The sequence below is a fragment of the Hevea brasiliensis genome, chromosome 5, assembly GCF_030052815.1.
Source record: "Hevea brasiliensis isolate MT/VB/25A 57/8 chromosome 5, ASM3005281v1, whole genome shotgun sequence".
NCBI lineage: Eukaryota > Viridiplantae > Streptophyta > Magnoliopsida > Malpighiales > Euphorbiaceae > Hevea > Hevea brasiliensis.
The window spans coordinates 8034254-8055936 of NC_079497.1; the positions used below are offsets into that span (position 1 = coordinate 8034254).

At 31.2% G+C, this 21683-nt stretch overlaps 3 protein-coding genes and 1 long non-coding RNA gene across 8 annotated transcripts; 3 read left to right on the forward strand and 1 right to left on the reverse strand.

Moving 5' to 3' along the window:
• The first annotated feature begins 1291 nt into the window (after positions 1-1291).
• Positions 1292-5667, forward strand: LOC110667493 (probable E3 ubiquitin-protein ligase LUL4). Its single transcript, XM_021828361.2, has 4 exons — positions 1292-1959; positions 4188-4668; positions 5166-5268; positions 5413-5667. Exons 1-3 carry the CDS (start codon positions 1382-1384, stop codon positions 5265-5267), a joined length of 1161 nt encoding a protein of 386 aa, XP_021684053.2. The 5' UTR covers positions 1292-1381; the 3' UTR covers position 5268; positions 5413-5667.
• A 1199-nt stretch (positions 5668-6866) lies between these two features.
• LOC110667464 (probable E3 ubiquitin-protein ligase LUL4) lies at positions 6867-11981 on the forward strand. Of its 4 annotated transcripts, XR_009148807.1 has the most exons (5): positions 6867-7672; positions 9834-10170; positions 10259-10344; positions 11412-11503; positions 11639-11981. XR_009148807.1 is itself a non-coding variant. In XM_021828319.2 (4 exons), the coding sequence occupies exons 1-3, from the start codon at positions 7017-7019 to the stop codon at positions 10301-10303; spliced, it is 1038 nt and encodes a 345-aa protein (XP_021684011.2). In that variant the 5' UTR covers positions 6869-7016; the 3' UTR covers positions 10304-10344; positions 11401-11503. The 4 variants fall into 4 exon arrangements, 2 of the variants coding, with proteins under 2 accessions (XP_021684011.2, XP_021684009.2); XR_009148806.1 differs by having other exon boundaries at positions 6869-7672; positions 9834-10344; XM_021828319.2 differs by lacking the exon at positions 11639-11981 and having other exon boundaries at positions 6869-7672; positions 11401-11503.
• Positions 11982-12113: 132 nt separating this feature from the next.
• LOC110667465 (uncharacterized) lies at positions 12114-13643 on the reverse strand. Its single transcript, XR_002497304.2, has 2 exons — positions 13194-13643; positions 12114-12856 (listed from the first exon to the last, which is right to left on the reverse strand). It is a non-coding gene; the product is annotated as an uncharacterized LOC110667465 (long non-coding RNA).
• Positions 13644-16110: 2467 nt separating this feature from the next.
• On the forward strand, positions 16111-18883 carry LOC110667484 (heavy metal-associated isoprenylated plant protein 34). Of its 2 annotated transcripts, none has more exons than XM_021828340.2 (3): positions 16111-16642; positions 16807-16891; positions 17372-18883. In XM_021828340.2, exons 1-3 carry the CDS (start codon positions 16613-16615, stop codon positions 18661-18663), a joined length of 1407 nt encoding a protein of 468 aa, XP_021684032.2. In that variant the 5' UTR covers positions 16111-16612; the 3' UTR covers positions 18664-18883. The 2 variants fall into 2 exon arrangements, with proteins under 2 accessions (XP_021684032.2, XP_021684034.2); XM_021828342.2 differs by having other exon boundaries at positions 16810-16891.
• The last annotated feature ends 2800 nt before the right edge of the window (positions 18884-21683 follow it).

Below are 21683 nucleotides of genomic sequence, written 5' to 3' on the forward strand. Positions count from 1 at the left end.
CAAAATTTATCATTTTTGTCTAAAATATAAATTTATTTAATTTTATGATGTAATTATAAAATAATAAAGAATTTTATTAATGGGTATTTAGTAGGAATAATTTGATACTCTTATTCCTCAGCGATGTCGACCGTTTGATATTCATGAATGAAAATAATTCTTGTTGGGAGTGCTTAACCTTTGAAAAGCTTAATCGGAATACTCATGTAATATAAAAATTAATTATAATAATACTTGAATTTTATTATAAAAAATATATTATTTTAATTTTAAAATTTTTTGTCCATAAAACTTAAAGTTGATATTTTTTTTTTGCGGATAATCATTATTTTTAGTAATCATTCAATCATTGTATATAATAATTTTATGTTACACTTTAAATAACATAAAAATATTAAAAATAGGTCGTGAAAAATTAAAATCCCTTTTAGGAGTGGAAGACTTGTTAAAATTATAAGTAGATAAACATAGTCTCTTTTTATATTATTGCATGTTTAAATAATGAGGTAAATTTATTTAGTTCATGTATCTTAAAGAAAATAATTATTTGATTTTAAAAAATATATTATTTTATTTTTTATTTTATTTTTATTAATTTATTTATTAATTTTTTTATTAATTAATAAATTTTAATATTAATTAAATTATTATTTAGTTATTTTATTATAGTGAAATTAATTAATTTTATATTTTAAAAAATATAATTATTTAATCTCTTTATTTTAATGAAACTTAATTAATTTATATATTTTAAAAAGTATAATATTTCTATATAAAAATAAATTTTTTATTATGTAAAGACTAAATCTCAATTTTTATACTTGAATAATTAAAAAAAAATTGAGACTAAATTTTCACACAATAAAATTTATATTTTTATCTTGAAATATATTTTTCCAAATATGTTTTTATCTTGGAATGTATTTTTCAAAATAAATTTTTATTTTTATTTTGAAATATGTTATTTAAAATATAAAAATCAATTAATTAATTTTATTAAAATAAAAAAATTATATAATAATATTTTTTAAATTATAAAAACTAATTAATTTATTTTATTAAAAAAATTAAATAATAATTTTATTAAATTAAAATTTATTAATTAATAAAAAAATTAATGAAATAATCAAATAATTCAATAGATAAAAATAAAAAATCAAATAATATATTGTTAAAATAAATGTGCTAAATAATTAATTTTATAAAAATATGGGTACTAAATAATAATTCTCCAAAAAGACAAAGAAAAAAAAAAAGAAAGTAAAAAACGCGCTGCTCACTTCTCGCTCCTTTGGTGCTCCTTCCTCGTGATCATAAATATCCGCAGAACCAACGACCTTCGAGTCCAAATTCAACTTCTTCCCTTCCTTTCAACGCTGAAATGGGCACCCACCACTACCTTCATGACCACCCCGATCAAAACCAGCGCCCATCTGTCCCTTCCATTTCAATCACAGCTCCAAATCACCAACTCCATTCTTCTACGACAACAAGTGCTCTCATCGCCAATACTAATTCTGATCATATTACACAGAACAACCCAACACCCTTCTCTTCTAATTCTTTAACCAACACCGTACCACCATCGCCGGCTCCGCCGCCCAGTTATGATCTTGAAGCCCATGTACGTTACCTTCTTTCATCATCGCCTCGTCCCACCACATTTCCTTCTTCTTCCTACAATTCCCAAAATTACTTTATTCCTCGTCCTCATTCTTTTAGTACCCGGACTAGTGGGTGGGTCCCACTTCGTTATGCTTCTGCTGTTGCACCGGTGCTAGTGCCTCCTCCTTCACAGGGGCCGCCGCCGCCGCTGCCGCCTTATGTTGATCATAACCATGCCAAGAAGATCAAGAATGATGTGAATGTGCATAAGGATAGTGTAAGGCTCGTGGTTGATGAGAAGAATTTGGATTCTCATTTGGTTTCCTTCGCTTTTGATGCTCTCGTTGATGGCAGGTAGTTAGTTGTGTCTTCTTGATTTCATTTTTCATGCATTTAACTTCCATTTATTTAGAGGAAATGAATTGATTCTAATTTTTTTCTTCAGTGATATAAGTAGCTTACTAAGATTGAATTAATGGATTAAACAATGCATTTTTTTCAGCTAATCCAAATGCAATTTTTTAGTGGTTATTTGTTCTTTCCGATTGATAGTGTGAAAATTTTTAGGTCAGAATTGTTGCTGTAACTAATAAATATATATTTTTCTGTAAGGATTGCTCACGGTGGCATTTGAAAATTCTTCCATCTTGAATTTGTAATTGTGGGTTTGGAGCAAACTGAATTGAAAGAATTCTCCAAATGCATTGGTCTATAAAACGTTTAAATCAACATTCCTACTTTAATGTCCCATGCTTCTTTGACTATTTCGATGTTACCCCTCGCAAGTTATATGCCTTTCTGAATAGTTAATTTAATTCCTCCTCCTCGTAGTCTCTTATCCATTTAAAAAATTTTTCTTTGTTGAAAAAAATTAGATGATAGAATCTTACATGTATGAGTTAATTTTACTTATCATGATCAAAACTTGCTCCAAATTATAAAATAAATAAATAAATAAGTGTTGGAAGGGATTCATAATTCAGAAGTAGTAAGAGTTTGAAAAGTTTAGAAAGCAACATAAGTAAGAGCAAATAATTTTTTCCAATTTTATTTAACATTCCTCCATCTCATAACTTTTGAACGTGTGTTGCATGTCAGAGGAACTCTGGATTCCAAAGACTTATAAACAAGTAGTTTGGCAATTAAAGATTGCTTTTCCTGGTTATAATGAAAATGGTGCCTTCTTGAATTTTTAAGTGTACAATATGATAACTTTTTAATATTGGTTCTTGATAGTGATGTTAACGATTTAGAATAACCCTTTAGTTTATTCTCAATGATAACATACTCGTCTATATGAAGTTTTCATTCTTCAATGTAGGACCATTGCTATTGTTGGTTAATAGTGACGTTTTAATTTCTCTATTTCTCAATTTTGGTTTAAATTTCACTATTTAAATCTTTGGTGACAAACTTGCATGAATCAATGTTATTTTCATCCTTTCTGTCTACTTGTGGCATTGGATGACTTGTTACTTTTTTTCTCATAATTTGTTTTGGCATAGAGAAAAACCATTTAATGCTCAGGTGGTCTTTCATTTTTGGATTTGCAGATACAAAATAGTAGGCATTTTAGACATGTTAAAAAATGGTATTCTGAAAGGACAAACCTACAAACATGCGTTTTTTCTTTTTATGATTTGAATGCAGTGTCCTATTAGTGATAGTATTATTGTCTTAGCACCAGCAGTAATATGATGGTGGTGGTGGTGGTGGTGGTGATGGCGGCGGCGTTTCCTCTTCTGTTATTGTTGACTGTGCTGTGGTAAAGTTGAGATTTTGAGTGATGGTCATTGGTGGTAGCAATAGTGCTTCAATTGATATATGTTATGGTGGGGGTACTTTCAAGTGATTGAGGTAGACCTGTAGCAGTAGTTGGATAGATGAAGATATAAGCCTACTATCTTGATTTGATGGAGGTAGATATTATTGATTAGGTTGTTAGTTGTTACGAAGGGGAGGTGTTGGCTTGGCTGAGTGGATTCTGGTGGTTTCTGATGCTTGCAGGAGACCCAGTGTTGCCTTGGTAGGATATATTTTTTTATCAGGTTAGATTATTAACAGTTTTGAGTAGCTTTTTCTCTTTTTGGCCCCTTCCTTTTCAGGGTAGTAAAATTTTGCTAATTGAGTTGTAGGATCTCATGGAGGCCAAGCCTTGGTACAGCAGTAAAGTTGCTTCTTTCATGGTTTCAGTTCATGGAAACAGCCTCTCTACAAAAAAGAAAGGAGAAGGCTGTGTATGATAAATGGCTCTAACCTCATGCATTGGGGTTACCCTTTTTTAGTTGTAGGATCATTCAGTGGTTCATAATCAAGTAACTTTGACTTGAAAAAGTGGGTTTGGATTTTGAGACTTCTATTGTATAGGTATGGTTTCTTCGTGTTTACAAACCTTATTTCATATGGATATTGCTAGAGAGCAAAAGGGAGATAATTCAGTTGTTGAATATGGCCTCGCAATTGAGTGAACTATGACTTGCATTTGTGCATTTGTCTTTTTTTTGGGTTAACAGGAACCCATTGTGGGGTTGGTTATCTCTCTGCATATATGTAACAAGCTTTCCCTTTTTGTTTAAATGCAGCATCACCATATCTTACTTTGCCAAGGAAGAAGTGAACTGTAGATTTGTGCCTTTGTACCCTGAAATCTATGTGCCATGGAGAACTCCCTTCAAGAGAGGACTGGGCCAAAAATTCTGTCAGCCATCAGGAACTGGAATTGACTTGGGCTTCCTTGAGTTGGATCAGCTATCAAAGCCCACACCAGAGGAAGATATGTTCCCCCTTGTTATCTGTGCAGAAGCGTGCCTGCCTTCTCTCTTTGCAGCTGCAGAGCCTCCTGATCAGCCTATGCCAACCTTGTCTCCTCGTGCACATATTACTCAAGCTGTCTTAGACAAGAATAAGGAGGGCCATTTTCAAGTGAAAGTAGTGAAGCAAATATTGTGGATTGATGGGGCTCGCTATGAGCTGCGTGAGATTTATGATAGGGAAACAGGGAAAGAATGTGTCATTTGCTTGACTAAGCCAAAGGATACAGTTATTTTGCCTTGTCGACATATGGTGAGAATGCTGATCTTAAGCATATCTTATAATTATTCTCTTTCATGGACATTAAATTTTATTAATTATGCAATTAGTCCCCAAAAAAGCCAAACTTGATCTTTGATCAGTAGATATGTGCTTGTATAGTTTGTCTGATATCATAGACTGGCTTGCTTACTTTTCTGATGAGTGCTTGAATATCAACAGACCATGAATGTGGTGGACTCATTAGGATGTCCTAGCTCCACGGATGAATCTCAAGTGGCTACATTTAGGATTTGAAGCCATAAAGAGCTAAAGATTGCTTGCTAGACTGGTCAATTCGGTGGATCCATTCTAAGTAGATATTAGCTTAAGCCATAAATTTTTCTCATGCCACTACTTTTCCCCTTCTTCCCTATCTAAGAGGAGCTTAATAACCATTATTTGGATTTTCATTTCACTTATCTTTACATGAATAAATTTTGTGTGTTTATGTTCCTTCCCCAATTAAATGCTAAATATCACATTTGCAGTGTTTGTGCAGTGTGTGTGCAAAAGTGTTGAGACTTCATTCTAATAAATGCCCAATTTGCCGCCAACCCTTCCAGGAACTCATGGAGATCAAGATTAATTGAGGTAAGAATTTAGGACCATTTTAAGTCGTAAAGGATTTCCCGAATAATGACTGTGCCTTTTGATTTTATTTTTTTCCCCTCAGTGGATCTTTAATTTTTCATATGTTCATAAATAGCTCGTATGCTTCCTTACTTCTATTTATAGATCATCCTCCTACACCAGAGGGGCAGATTCCTTTCCTCACCAAGAATTCACAGCACTACTGGATGCAGATTGTTCAAAAAATTATTTGAAGCCCAGATTCTTATTTGTTTGGTTGACATAAACAGAAGGTTGATATAGTTTTTTCTTGGTATGTTTACAAATCTGATTAGAAAAATTTTCATTATAGAAAAGAGCCTTTTCTATGGAGATTGTACAAAATTTTACAAGAAAAGAAATGAAATTTTAAAGAAAACACATTATTGTGAAGGTCATCACACAAAAAGCCACTTGTATGGGTTAACATATTCTCTCTCTCTCTCTCTCTCTCTCTCTCTCTCTCTCTCTCCTTATCGAAGAAACTAGGATTTTGCCGACACAATCATTATATTGTATCACTATATAGTATTTCTAATATATATTTAATTTATTTGACATTTTAATTAAAAGAATTATAAAAATATAAAAAAAATAAATATGAAGAATAAATATAAATAATGAAAAAAAAAGATGCCAATAAAATATCTATAAATATAACTTTAAACTATTCGTGTATAATTTATTGTCAAAATTAATTATATTACACTATATAAAAATAAAATTTTTATAATTATTTTCATAAATCATGTAAAAAGAATTTTTTTAATTATTTATTTGTTAAAAATATTACTTAAACAAAACAAATTGTTACAAAATTATAGACCATAATATAAAAAATTTAAACAAAAGTAAACATAATTTGAAAAAGCATATTATTATCTAATGAAGTATTTTTAATATTTTTATTTAAATAATTTAATTATAAAATATCTAATATTTTGTAAAATATATTATTATTTAAATATAATATAGAAAATAACTTAAATATAAAATAAAATTTAAATAAAGATTAATTTAAACAATAGTAAACATAGTTTGAAAAAGCATATTATTATCTAATGAAGTATTTTTAATATTTTTATTTAAATAATTTAATTATAAAATAGTAAACATAAATTGAAAAAGCATATTATTATCTAATGAAGTATTTTTAATATTTTTATTTAAATAATTTAATTATAAAATATCTAATATTTTGTAAAATATATTATTATTTAAATACAATATAGAAAATAACTTAAATATAAAATAAAATTTAAATAAAGATTAATTTAAACAATAGTAAACAAAATTTGAAAAAGCATATTATTATCTAATGAAGTATTTTTAATATTTTATTTAAATAATTTAATTATAAAATATCTAATATTTTGTAAAATATATTATTATTTAAATATAATATAGAAAATAACTTAAATAAAAAATAAAATTTAAATAAAAGATTATTTTATTTATAATGATTATATTTGAATGGTAAAGACTAATATATAAACAAAATCAAATTTAATAAAAATCAACGTCTAGAATTTTGTAACATTCTAGATTTTTTTTTTAAAAAAAATTATTATTATAAAACGAAGTACTAATATTAAATTTTTATTTTTTTAATTGATCCAATAATAAAAAAAGTTGTCTCTTTCATGCCTGGTCAAGAAAATTTAATATTATGTAGCAGTTGAAGAAATCGCCCTGCTTCGCTTCTTCTCTGCTCCTTCCTCGTATAATTAATGCCCATAGAATCAACGACCTTCAACTCCAAACTCACCTTCTTCCCTTCCATTTGCAACGCTGAAATGGGCATCTCATTCGGCAAGCATAGAAGCCACCACCACCTTCATCACCACCCCGATCGAAACCACCACCCATCTTTCCCTTCCACTTCAACCACTGCTCCAAATCACCAACTTCTTTCTCCTACTACAACAAGTGCTGTCGTCGCCAATACCAATTCTGATCATATTACCCAGAACAACCCAGTACCCTTCTCTTCTAATTCTTTAACCAACACCGTACTACCATCTCCAGTTCCGCCACCCAGTTACGCTTTTGCAGCCCATGCACCTTACCTTCCTTCACCATCGCCTCCTCCAACCACATTTCCCTCCTCTTCCTTCAATTCGCAAAATTACTTTATGCCTCGTCCTGATTCTTTTAGTACTTTGACTAGTGGAAGGGTCCTGCATCGTTATGCTTCTTCTGGTCCACCAGTGGCACTGCCTCCTCGTTCACAGGCGCCGCCGCCACCTTATGTTGATCATAACCACGCGAAGAAGATCAAGAATGATGTGAATGTGCATAAGGATAATATAACGCTCGTGGTTGATGAGAAGAATTTGGATTCTCATTTGGTTTCCTTCACTTTTGATGCAATTGTTGATGGCAGGTACGTAGTTACTTGTGTCTATTCTTGGTTTGATTTTTCATGCCTTTAACTTCCATTTATTTAGAGGGAACGAATTGATTCTAATTGTTTGTTTTATGAAACAACATTCTAAGATTGAATTAATGGATTTAATATTGCTTTCAATTGGTAGCATTTGAAAATTCTTCCTTGTTGAATTTGTAGTTGTGGATTTGGAGCATACTGAATTGAAAGAATTTTCCAAATGCCTTGGTCTATAAAACATTTAAATCAACGCGTTCCTACTTTAATGTCCCATGGTTCTTTGACCATTTCCATATTACCCCTCGCAAGTATTTGCCTTTCTGAATAGTTAATTTAATTCCTCCTCCTTTTAGTCCCTCTATTTTTTTAAATTTCTTTGTTAAAAAAAAAATGGATGAGAGAATCTTACAAGTACAAATTAATTTTACTTATCACGATCAAAACTTGCTCCAAATTAGAAAAAAATAGTGTTGGAAGGGATTTATAATTCAGAAGTAGAAAGAGTTTGAAAAGCTTAGAAATCAACGTATAAGTAGGAGCGAATAACTTTTGAACGTGTGTTGCATGTCAGAAGAACTCTGAATGGACTTATAATCAAGTGGCTTGGTAATTAATGATCGCTTTTCCTGGTCAGAATGAAAAATTGAGCATTCTTGAATTGTCAAGTATGGAACGTTATCATTTTTTAGTAGAGTTTCTTGATAGTGATATTAACGAATATGAATAATCCTTTAGTTTTATTCTCGATGATAATATAATCTTCTATATGAAGTTTTCAGTCTTCAATGTAGGATCATTGCTAGTGTTGGCTAGTAGTGATGTTTAAAATTCTCTTATTCACTTTTGATTTAAATTTCACCATGTAAATCTTTGGTTACAAACTTGCATGAATCAATGTTATTTTCACCCTTTCTGTCTACTTGTGGCATTAGAGGACTTGCTAAATGGTTCTTCATAATTTGTTTTGGCATAATTTGCATAATTTCTTTGTTGAAAAAAAAAAATAATGAGAGAATCTTACAAGTACAAATTAATTTTACTTATCATGATCAAAACTTGCTTCAAATTAGAAAAAAAATAGTGTTGGAAGGGATTTAATGTTCAGAAGTAGAAAGAGTTTGAAAGGCTCAGAAATCGTATAAGAGCAAATAATTTTTTCCAATCTTATTTAACATCCATCCATCGATAGCTTTTGAACGTGTGTTGCATGTCGGAAGAACTCTGAATTCCGGAGTTATAATCAAGTAGTTTGGCAATTAAAGATTGCTTTTCCTGGTTAGACTGAAAAATTTTGCATTCTTGAATCGTTAAGTATAGAACGTTATATTTTTTTAGTAGAGGTTCTTTATAGTGATATTAACTCAACTCAACTTAACTAAACTTTTATCCCAAAAATTTATTAGGATCGGTTGTATGGATTCTCTTTCTCCGCTCTAAACGATTTTGGGTTAAATCCTTGAAAATGTGTAATACTTCTACGTCGGTGATATTAACGATTTTGAATAATCCTTTAGTTTATTCTTGATGATAATATAATATTCTATATGAAGTTTTCAGTCTAACCATGATTAACTTGTAGAAAAAATATAATATTATAATTTAACATCCATTATAATTTAACATGGATTTTATTTAACATCCATCCAATTTTTTCAGTCTAACCAATTTTGTAATATTATAATTTTTTCCAAATTCTACATGTAGGATCATTGCTAGTGTTGGCTAGTAGTGACGTTTTAATTTCTGTATTATTCACTTTTGCTTTAAATTTCACCATGTAAATCTTTGGTGACAAACTTCCGTGAATCAATGTTATTTTCACCCTTTCTGTCTACTTGTGGCATTAGAGGACTTGCTAAATGATTTCTCATAATTTGTTTTGGCATAAAGAAAACCCATTTAATGCTCGGATGGTCTCTCATTTTTTGGATTTTGTTACGATCCCACATTGTTAAGGCATAAGTTTGGTGAGAGCTTAATAAGTTCTTAGACACCCTCTCCTTGCAATCTGAATTTCAAGGGCGAGTTCTAGCTAAATGGCCTATTCTTCACTTAGTATCATATCAATTGGTGGCCTGGTTAACAGGAACCCAGTGTGGGGCTGGTTATCTCTCTGCATATATATATGTAACAAGCTTTCCCTTTTTGTTTGATGCAGCATCACTATATCTTACTTTGCCAAGGAAGAAGTGAACTGTAGATTTGTGCCATTGTACCCCGAAATCTATATGCCAAGGAGAATTCCCTTCAAGAAAGGACTGGGCCAAAAATTCTGTCAGCCATCAGGCACTGGAATTGACTTGGGCTTCTTTGAGTTGGATCAGCTATCAAAGCCCACACTAGAGGAAGATATGTTCCCCCTTGTGATCTGTGCAGAAGCAAGCCTGCCTTCTCTCTTTGCAGCTGCAGAGGCTGATCAGCCTCTGCCAACCATGTCTCCTCATGCGCAGATTAGTCAAGCTGTCTTGGACAAGAATAATGAGGGCCATTTTCAGGTGAAAATAGTGAAGCAAGTATTGTGGATTGAGGGGGTTCGCTATGAACTGCGTGAGATTTATGGCTTTGGCAATTCTTTTGTGTCAGACTTTGATGATAGGGAAACAGGGAAAGAATGTGTCATTTGCATGACTGAGCCAAAGGATACAGCTGTTTTGCCTTGTCGACATATGGTGAGAATTCTGATCTTAGCCATATTATTATTATGATTCTCCTTTATGGACAATTAATCCCCAAAAAAGCCAAGTTTGATCTGGTTTTGATCAGTAAATGTATGCTTGTATTGTTTGTTTGACATGGGGGACTAGCTTGCCTATTTTTCTGATAAGTAAGTGTAGATCAACACCTCAGTTGTGGGTAGCGTGTGTAGGTGGTTTATATGAGTCAGCATGTTTTGGTAAAATTGCCATGGTTTTACAAGGGGTGTGTCCTGTCACTAAATCATCTGGTAGCGTGTGTATACTTTTGAAAATAAAAAGACCAAAGTGTCCAAGAGGGTAAGTCAGTGTGCGCGTGGGCTTAACCCCCTACACATGATTCGTGTACATGTGGTCCACTGCATGAAGGGCTGGTCCTTCGGGATCCCACATCGGATGTAGATAGCATGTGTAGGTGATTTATATGGGTTAGCATGCCTTGGTAAAATTATCATGGTTTTATCAATGTATGTGTCCTGTCACTGAATCACCCTATGTGCGTGTGTATATCTTTGAAAAAAAAAAAAAGAAAGTGCAGATCAACAAACCATGAATGTGGTGGACTCGTTAGGTTGTCCTAGTTCCATAGGTGAATCTCATATGGCTAGCTACATTTAGGATTTGAAGCCACAAAGAGCTAAAGATTGTTTGCTAGACTGGTCAATTTGGATGGATGCATGGTTCCATTCTAAGTAGATATTAGTTTAAGCCTTAACTTTAGTGTTTTTGGATAGAACATTTAATTCTACAACTGTCAACTTCTTTGTCAGAGTACGTAGTAGACTAATGAGCTCCATTACAATTCAACTATGTGTTTAAATGTTTTACTAATGACAATTCATTCTGTCTCCTGCACTGGGCCAAATCTTCCACTAAATTTTTCTCATGCCACTAATTTTGCCCTCTTCCCTGTCTAAGAGGAGTTTGATCACCGTTATTTGCATTGCCATTTCACTTATCTTTACATGCATAAACTCTGTGTATTTGTATTTATGTTCTTTCCCAAACTAAATGTTAAAATCACCTGCGCAGTGTTTGTGCAGTGAGTGTGCAAAAGAGTTGAGACTTCAAGCTAATAACTGCCCAATATGCCGCCAACCCATCCAGGAACTTATGGAGATCAAGATTAATTGAGGTAAGAATTTAGGACCATTTTAAGTCATATGGGATTTCCTGAATGACTGTGCCCTTTGATTTGTTCCCCCCTCAGGGAATCTTTAATTTTTTGTGTTCATAAATGCCTCATGTTCTTCCTAATTTCTGTTTATAGATCATCCTCCCACATCAGAGAGGCAAACTTCTTTCCTTACCAAGAACTCCACAGGAGTACTGGAAACAGATTGTTCAAAAACTTTTGAAGCCCAGATTCTTATTTGGTAGGTTGATTATACACAGAAGGTTCATTTTTTGTTTATAAACATAAGGTTGATATAGTTCTTTCTTGATATATTTATAAATCTGATATAGAAAATTTTCCGTTACAGAAAAGAGCATAGTTTTTCTTTTCCTTTTCTATAGAGATTGTATAAAATATTATAAGAAACATTGAAACTTTATTGACAATTCGCTATTGCGAATGTCATTGTACAAAAAGCCACTTGTATGGTTCCATAGTCTCTCTCTCTCTCTCTCTCTCTCTCTCTCGAAGGAATGAGTCAAAGTAGTTTTTAGAATGAAGGTAAAGATGTTGTGGCATAAAGAGGGGGACAAAAGTGAGGTCTCTGGTGTCAAATGCTGCCTGAAAGTGAAAGAAATCAGTGACTATGACTTTCTTTCATAAATTTTGAATCTTTGTTGGTCTTGTTCTTTACAGTTGTAAGTATTGGCTTCGATCTTCATGCCAGCAGTATGTTGATTCTTGAAAAGCCTTGGGATTGATTCCCTCACTCTCTCTTATAAATGTTTCCATATCTCAATTGCAGGGCTGCTTTATCCAGCAAAAGCAAAAGTTTTGCTCAGAAATAATGATTCTATCCACTCACCTTTTTTTTTTTTTAAAATACAAATCCCATAACTTAAAAGCTCAGAGGACAAAGAACAGTAGATAAAGGCCTAAGGCCTGAAGACAAGACAAAGAAAGCCAATCTATAAGAGGCCCACTGTCATAACTTAGAACCCAACCATTTAGAACCCTAACTCTAAAACCTGCGGGACCCGAACAAGGAGCCCTAAAGCTTGTGTAGCGCCGCTACCGTCGAGAATAGTTAGAGAGATTGTCTTCCAATTTCAAAGACTCGCTAGCTTGGGACGAGACCTGTCAAAGACAAGAAAGAAATTGACGAACCAAAGAACGTACCATTGCTGCCAACAGATACACCAACCTCAAGATCTAATCATCAACAGAGGAGAGAGAGGCAAAGACCATGACATTTCAATCTCAATTAGTCATAAAAATCAGCAAAAGACTTGCAAATGCCGGCTCTAAGTCCATGGAGATGCATTCCTTAGATACTACTTCCAAGTCCATCCCTTGCTCATCCCAATGAATCTGAACTCAAAAAAAAAAAAAAGAGCCATGTTAAATATGGTTCCTTCAACCATCCTGCAACCCAAAAATAAAGCACAAAACCATTTACAGCCTCAACAAGTGTTGAGGAGGAAAGCCTATACTTTTGGGAGGAGAAGAAACCTTTCCTATGCCCTCCTAGGCAGAGGATGCCCAAAGCAGCTGAGTACGTAAGAAATCGAAAACCTTGAGGGAAAAATCTATCTAATCAAGTTCAGATTCTATTTGAAACAACCTTGGCAATAGTATAATAAGGAAAATGATTCAAAATTCAAAATGACATGTAAGAATTAAAAAGAGTCACCTAACAATCTATTACCTAACAGGCTGGTTTTGCGTTTGTAGAAGTACGAGTGGTGACTACCGGTGAGTCTAATCAAACTGATAACTCAACAATGGCAGTGGCAGCCACCAACCACCATCCTACCAGAGATAGGGGAATCTCCTTGACTATCCAAAATTGAAAGGTCCAGGTCCTATCTTCAAGCACGGCCCCAGACCTGTGCTTGTCATGTCCTTGCAGAAACCTGCATCTCTGGGGTTGTTGTCCTTCTGTTTCGCTGTGGTCTGTTGGTGAGAATGCCAATATCTTCACGCGCAACCCAACTGCTCCCATAGATCAACATCCTACCCACACCACTTTTTCATAAAACGACAATGTATAATAATCACATATTATATTATATATTGCAAAAGTAGATTGAGAAACACAACAGTTGAGTATTTAATCATTGTATTACCATATCAATGATATTTTTCAACTGTGAACAGTAGTGGCATTTTATATATATATATATATAGATTGAATTGATTTCTTCCAAGTTGGGTATACTTCAGTAGTATGAGATTTTCTAGTAATTGCACTTCTCTAAGCCCAAGGGATAAAAGCTTGTTCTGGCAGTCAGAGATTGGGCTAACCAAACCCCCATCACTTCTGATAAAGCAAGCTTCTAAGGTTTAGATATTTTGGGATTGTGCCTTCTTGTGGGTGTCATTTTTTGTCTCCATTCAAACATCTTTTACAAGACAAAGGGGAACAGAAAAGAGTATCTGAGCACAGCATTTCTTGCAAGGGTTTGACAAACAAGGGAAATAAGCTGAATTTGCTGAATATATTTTTTAATAATGTTTAATTTAATATATTTTTAATTTTCATTTAATTTAATTTTTTTTATTTTTAGTTTAAATTTAGATTGATTTAATGTACAACTCATTCGTTAAATAATGTGTAAATTATTTTTTTTTAAATAAACTCAATTTATTTTTATACTTTTTAAAAGTATTTAATGTAGATTATTTTTAATTTTTAATATAATTTAATTTTTTTTATTTTTTATTTAAGTTTAAATTAGCTAAATGTATAACTTCTCACCATGTCAATTACATTTTTTTAAAATATTTTTAGTGTTAATTACTTAGTTAATCATTCTGAATGCTAATTAAATAATTATAATTAGTTAATTTTTATATTTAACTTTTTAATATTAATTAATAATATGGAAAAAATAATATTTATAATTTTAATTTTATTTGATTGTAATTTTCTAATTTTAATTAATAAAATGAAATTATAAAATAATATTTTTTTATTATAAATAATTAAAATTAATTATAATCATAATTTTTAATTTTAATTAATTATATGAAAATAAAAATATTTTTTATTATTTTTCAATTTAATTAATTTATTTTCAGTTAATTAATGAAAATATAAAAATAATATTTTTTATACTTTCATTTTAATTACTAATATAAATAATATTATTTTATTATTTAATTTAATTAATTATAAAAAATAAAAATAAAATTCTAACATTAAAAAATAAAAAATATTAAAAAGGGCAAAATGCTCAATTTAGCCCTTATACTTATTTGAAAAAGTTTAATTTAGTCTATTTTTAATTTTTTGTCTAATTTAGCCTAAAAATTTCAATTTAAGATTAATTTAGTCTATAACTTAAAATTTATGAGCTAAATTTTTTTATTTTTTAATTTAAATAAAAAATTAAAAAGTTCATTTTTTTAATTTTGGAATTGAATTTTTTTATTAAGTTCAAAAATTAAGAAACTCAATTGCTTTATTTTCTTTATTTTTTAATTAAATTAAGTTTAAATTGAAACTTTTAAGTTAAATTAGATAAAAAGTTAAAAATATGCTAACTTAAACTCTCAAATAAATATAGGAGTTGAATTGAGATATAATTCATTAAAAATTAAAAAAATAGTACGTGTATATCAATTAGGTTAATTTGAACTTAAATTAAAAGTAAAAGGGTTAAATTATATTAAAAATTAAAAATTAATTAAATTATACATTCTTAAAAGGTAAACGAGACAAATTGACAAATTGAGCTTAGTGCGACAAACAGTACAAGGGCAATTTCTGCTATGAAGCTCAATATTATCTTTTTTGATCAGATAATTTTAAAGAAAAAAGAGAGTATCAAGATTTAATCCTTTTAACATCCTAAACTACATTTCATCAGTTGCCCGTTAATCCGGTGGGAGACCAACTATTACTTAAAAATTTGTCAATTTGCAAGCTTCACTGTAGTTTGCTTTTTGGCTCTAACACATGAAGGGTGATCTTATCTTCGTGATAATGTCATTGACCACTAGTTAGGAGAGGTGCTAAGATAATGCTCTCCACTATCTTTTCATCTAGAAACTAACTACAGTGTTAGGAGTTTAATATTCAAGACCTGAATCAGCTCCTAACAAGGTCTACTCTTGCTGTTTTGAACATTACCCATTAGAAATTAGATCTCTTGGCTCTACAATTATGATCCCAACATATTAGCCTTCAAATTGAAGTGGATTCCCATGCCACAGTTCCCAATTATCTCGCATGATTGATAGCCAAACTATCAACAGCTAGACCACTAAAAAAAGGGCCTCACAGTCCTATAATTGGCAATTTTCTTCCCAGAGTTTCAACTTTAATCTTTCTTGTCTAAGCCTAAACCGTGTAACCCTGCCCCTTATGCAGAAAAAGAATGAAAATGCAACACTAGCTTTTCCTTTTACTCAAAAAATAAATAATAATAAGGCTATATCTTCATCAATAGCAAATACAAATTAAATTTAAAAAAAAAATTGTCTTGTAATTAATTTATATTTTATTAAAAAAGCAAAATCCCAAAGAAGACAACAAAACCAGTTTTGTCTGGTATTGTGGAAAATAGGATACAACTTAGCTTTAGCTGTGTCCACTAACATGTGCCCATTGGTTTTAGGCCAGTTCACCAGCCGTCTCAGAACAACAGCTCACTTAAAGCTCCACCTTCAGCATATGGTTCATTCTTTTTCAATAATATTTATGATTATTGGTATTTGTTTCTGAGTTTCGGCTGTAAAACACTTCACCTTTGTTAATGGCTTAATATAAAGCTTCCTCCAGCTGGTCCAAGCTAAAACTTAAACCCTTTTCATCATCATTCCTTGCCCCTAGTGCGACCGACCCTTCTCTCTCTCTCTCTCAAGAAAAAAGATTTAAAATTGTAACAATACTGATCCTGAAGAGGAAGAAAAAAAGGGTAAGTGTTAGATGTCCACCAGTCACCACTAAGTCCCTTTAGCTCTCTCTCTTTCTAGAAGCCTTGTAGCGCATTCTTCCTTACTCCAAGCTTGGATGCAACCATCTCATTCTTTCTTCTCTCTTTCTCTCAACTCAAGTTCTGTTTTCCGGTTCATTTTGGCTTTGAGAATTTGTTGGGTTTTAGTTCGCTGTTGTGAAACATGAGCAAACAAGAGTTAATGAAGATGCAGGTAACCCCCTCTATCCATCTTGTTTCCTTTTTCATGCTTCAAATTCTAGTTAAGTAGAACCCTTTTCCTTTCTTGCTTTGCAGTTTTAAGAACATGTATGTAATTTTGTTCCTTGATTTCTTTTTCTAATTTTTTTGGGTTGTTTTTTGGTTTGGTTTTCACAGCAGACTTGTGTTCTGAAAGTGAATATACAGTGTCACTGTGATGGGTGTAAGAAGAAAATAAGGAAACTTCTGCAAAAAGTTGATGGTATGCTCCTCATCTGCTAATAATTCCTTCCATAAGGTTTTCTTTTTCACGCGTGTAAATTTGTTATATGTTTTGAGGATTAATTAGATTTAACTGGTGTCTGGTAAAAATCTCTAGACCTCATGTTTGGGGGTAAAGAAGATTTGGCTTGTGGCCTGCATATATGATAGAAAGAACATTATTCTAGTTTCTTTGGTTTGCTGTTCCAAATTTTTGGGTAACCATTTATTTTTTTCAAAAGGACAATTGATGAGCTTAGAACACTAGAGGCAACAGTCACGGATTTGATATTGTGCTCCATAAATATCTTTTATTCTCTTGTTGATTTCATATATAAATTTTTTTAAATTTTCCTCATGGGTACTAGAGGCAACAGTCACGGATTTGATGTTGTGCTCCATAAATATCTTTTATTTTCTTGTTGATTTCATATATAAATTTTTTAAAATTTTCCTCATGGGTACTGGTTGTTTTGGCCAGGGGTGTATAATGCCACAATAAATGCAGAGCAAGGGAAGGTAACTGTGACAGGAAATGTTGACCCAGCCAAGCTCATAAAGAAGCTTGAAAAGTCAGGGAAGCATGCTGAGCTATGGGGAGCTCCTAGGGGCTTCAACAACTATCAAAACCTTGTCAACAATCAATTCAAGAACATGCAAACTGGAAATGTCAAAGAAAACAAATCTCAAAAGGGTGGAAAGGGAGGCCAACAAGGGCAACACCAAATGCAACAATTCAAAGGATCTAGTGATTTGAAGATGCCCCATAAAGATCAGAAATCTGTCAAGTTCAACTTGCAGGATGTTAATATTGATGCAAGTGATGATGATTTTGATGATGAATTTGATGACGAATATGATGAGTTGGATGATGATTCTGATGATGAGGACATTGGTCATGGTTATGGACCTGGTCAGGGTCATCAGTTGCCTAACAAAATGATGCCCATGATGGGCAATGGCTATGGACTGCAGGGCCCTCATGGCATGATTAACGGGCCTATGCTTAATGCTAAAAAGGGGGGTGGTGGTGGAGGAGGAGAAGGAAATGCCAAGAAAGGTGGTGGTGATTTTGAGATGCCAGTGGTCATGAAGGGCAAAGGCAACAATAATTATAGCAAGAATGGTAATGGAGGAAAGAAAGGTGGAGGTGGTGATGGGAAGAATAGTCACAGCAAGGGAGGGAGTGAAAAACAAGATGGTAAAGGTAAAAATGGTGGCAAAAGTGGTATTGGTGGGTTCTTGAGTTTTGGTAGGAAGAGTAAAAATGGGAGAGAAGGCAGTACTGATAAGAGCTTCAATAATGGCAGCTCAGCTGGAAACTATAATTCCAATGGGGCCAAGAAAGGCGGAGGCAAAAATGATGGGGTCCACGATTCTAACAAAATCAAACAAGGGTACCGTGAAATTGATGTTAACAATGGTGGTGGTGGTGGTGTCAAAAACATGGGCCAGATGGGGCAGATGATGGGCCAAATGCGCCCAATGGGTAATTTTCCTGCAGTGCATGGACTTCCTGCACCAGCAGCCATGAATGGTGGTGGTTATTACCAAGGGATGGGGGGAGTCAACCCTTACAATCAACAATACATGGCAATGATGATGAATCAGCAGAGGCCAAATGGGAATGATATGTTTCAACCAATGATGTATGCCCGGCCGCATCCTGCTGTGAATTACATTCCGCCGCCACCAATGCCACCGCATCCTATGGCAGATCCCTACACTCACGTCTTCAGTGATGAAAACGCCAATAGTTGTAGTATAATGTGAAGTAGGTAGAGTAGTTTAATAATGTTGTCTTAGCTTTATCTGGTATATGAAGCTTTGTAATGGGTGATTATACAAGGTTGCATGTGATGGAACTTGAAAATAGGTCGTAATTTTCGTTTCAAACCCTTTGTTTGATAGTAATATTTTATTGCTTTGTCAACTTGAGCGTGAAGGCTCAAGGGTTCCTATTTATACAACAATTGGAGCTATCTTGGATTTATCGAGTAATTTGCAACCCATGAATGTGAAATTTCAAATGTCCTTTGAACGTCTAACTTGTAATGTCCCAGCTCTTGAAAGTGATTGATGTTATTGTTCACACCTGAGTGTATGTTTATTTAACTAATAAAAAATTGGTAAACTATTATTTTAAATAAGTCTTATCATGAATTTAAAAAAGATTATCATAATTTTGTACAATGTTTTATATTTAGGTTGGTTAGTTATATATATATATATCAGAGTGTAGGTAAAATTTGCTTTTTAACATCCAGCAGTAAAAATCCTATATATATATATATATATATATATATATATATTCCACCATTATTGGAAAGATAATTGAGATGGAATTTGAGGGGTGGAAGGAAGACATAGTTTAAAAGCAAAGGAAGAAGAAAATGGAAAATATAAATGGGTCCAAATATGTTAATTAACGATAATGCGTACAAGGGATTGCTTTGTACCCTTTGTTATTTCACTTTACACGCTTTATATTTCATTATTATATATGGGTCCATTTTCCATAATTAATTTGAACATCATAACCTAAGATTCTCTTATTTATTTTATTAGTCCTTATTAATTTCCTTTAACATTGAAATATATAGCTTGGTAAAACTATATAAAAAAAATTGAATTATTTAGAGTACTTATATGGTGTATCTGTTATTTTATGTTAGCAATTTACATCAAAACCAATCAGATATAGATTAATATTTAAAATAATCGAGTAATTATTTTTTTAAGACTCACTGTAGAAAAATTATTATTTAATTAGATTTATTTATATATATTTATTTATATTTTATTGACTTATCATTTTATATAGAGCATCTTTTATAAAATCACCGTTTTTTGCCTTTAGTTGAATTAGCATGTCGTCGATATTTTGATCTCTCGTCATGGTAATACCAGTCCAATTGTACTGCTGACCTTAGCCCACAAAAAGGACTTGAGGGTGATGGACTTGTCCAAGTTTCCTACCCAAAGCCCATTTAGGTCCCCCTGCTCCACTTGCATCGCATTTCGAATTCAGACCAAAATTTGCCTTTAGCACCCAGAGATGGTCCTCTTGTGTGTTTTCCGGGATCAATGTTTCCCGGCGGATGCGCTGTACGCCATTGATCATTAGCAGACAAGGAGAGTCCTTCATAGATTGAGATCAGCCAGGATGAATTAGAAAAAAAAAAAACTTTCATAAAATTGCTTTTGTTTCAATGTAAAATTTTTGTAAGATTAATCTCACTATCTGCTGTTATTGTTCATAATTTTAACAATAGAACGTTTATGTTCAATTAAGTGACTTTTTAAACATTTAAGTTTTTATAGGACCTTTTTTATTTCAATTAAAAAATTCTACAAAATTATTCTCAATATGAACCATTATTATTTATAATTTTAACAGTTGAACCATTAATTTTAATTGTTTTAATTCTTTAACTTTGCTTGTTTTTTAATAAAAATTTATCTACATTAAATTTTCTTATTTACTTAGATTAAATATTAACCGACACGATCCATACTCCGAAAAAAAGAAACTAATAATACTATATATTATATATAAATATTATAATATTTATTAACAATATTTTCAAACTCATATTTTCATTTGTTTTATTATGTAAAAGAAACAATGTATTAATTATAGGTAATAAATTAGCCACATGTACACAATAACAATTAAAAAGACATAAATTGTCTATAAAAAAAATTTAATTAATTAAAGATATTGAAATTTAAGCTTTTTTTTTTCATTATAAAACTTTGATTTTATTTATCTTGTCTTGCACCTCATTATAATATTTTGATTAATTTGAAAAGGGTGATTAAAAAATATTGACATTTTCTTCTTTAAATTATTATTTTCTTCTTTAACTGAATTATATTTCAATAAAAATAAATAAATAAATAAATAAATTTAACAATGCAAATCCAAAAATTGTGAGCCATCATTTGAAAATTATTTAACTCAACATGTATAATATTTGATTGCTTTCTTAGTTATATGTTGAATGAATTAATTAATGTATTAATACCAATACATAGAAAGAATTAAGAGGACTTGATTAATTTTTTTATTATAAATTTTGATGACATTTTGTAAAAATAAATACTAATATATATAAATTAACAGGTTATCTTAAAGACAAATCCTCATAACACATATCTAAAATGGGGAATCAATATAGAAAATTTGTGAAGTGTGTTAGTAATAATACATATACTGACTAACAGGAATCATCAATAGATGAATTCATATTTATTATTATTGAATAATGTTATATTATTTTAATTAATTTAGCTTATTATTAAATTAATATTTTTTTAGAAAATTTATAACAATGGGAATTCTATGTAAAATATTGTTTTTATCACAAATTTTAATTTATTTTGAAATTTTCTTTATCTAATTACAAGTTTTTTGGTATTAAAATTTTAAGTATTTTAATATTAGAATCTGCGAATAAAAATTTTAAAATTTATCAAGATTTCATTATAACTTTAAAAGTTATAAGGTTAATATAACAAATCAAATAGGAATATCAAAAATTAAATTTTAACAATATTTTTATAATTAAGATGTATATATGTAATAAAAAATAATATTAAGATGTACATAAGTTAAAGAAACTTGTTTTGAATTAAAATAAAATTCTACATTATAACTATTTTTATAATTAATTTATATAATTTATTGACATTTGTTTGACTTAGAATTTTATTATAGAGAAAATTTAATTTTAAAATAAATATTAAATTTATATTAATTATATTTTGTAAATTATATAAATTTATAA

Excerpts from the sequence above, each read along its gene's own strand:
- LOC110667484 (XM_021828340.2), top strand. The coding sequence starts at position 16,613 with ATGAGCAAACAAGAGTTAATGAAGATGCAG. Across the intron at positions 16,643-16,806 it reads AAGAGTTAATGAAGATGCAG|CAGACTTGTGTTCTGAAAGT; the intron begins GTAACCCCCTCT and ends TGGTTTTCACAG. Across the intron at positions 16,892-17,371 it reads ACTTCTGCAAAAAGTTGATG|GGGTGTATAATGCCACAATA; the intron begins GTATGCTCCTCA and ends TGTTTTGGCCAG.
- LOC110667493 (XM_021828361.2), top strand. The coding sequence starts at position 1,382 with ATGGGCACCCACCACTACCTTCATGACCACCCCGATCAAAACCAGCGC. Across the intron at positions 1,960-4,187 it reads GATGCTCTCGTTGATGGCAG|CATCACCATATCTTACTTTG; the intron begins GTAGTTAGTTGT and ends GTTTAAATGCAG. Across the intron at positions 4,669-5,165 it reads TTTTGCCTTGTCGACATATG|TGTTTGTGCAGTGTGTGTGC; the intron begins GTGAGAATGCTG and ends TCACATTTGCAG.
- LOC110667464 (XM_021828317.2), top strand. The coding sequence starts at position 7,017 with ATGCCCATAGAATCAACGACCTTCAACTCCAAACTCACCTTCTTCCCT. Across the intron at positions 7,673-9,833 it reads GATGCAATTGTTGATGGCAG|CATCACTATATCTTACTTTG; the intron begins GTACGTAGTTAC and ends TGTTTGATGCAG. Across the intron at positions 10,345-11,400 it reads TTTTGCCTTGTCGACATATG|TGTTTGTGCAGTGAGTGTGC; the intron begins GTGAGAATTCTG and ends TCACCTGCGCAG.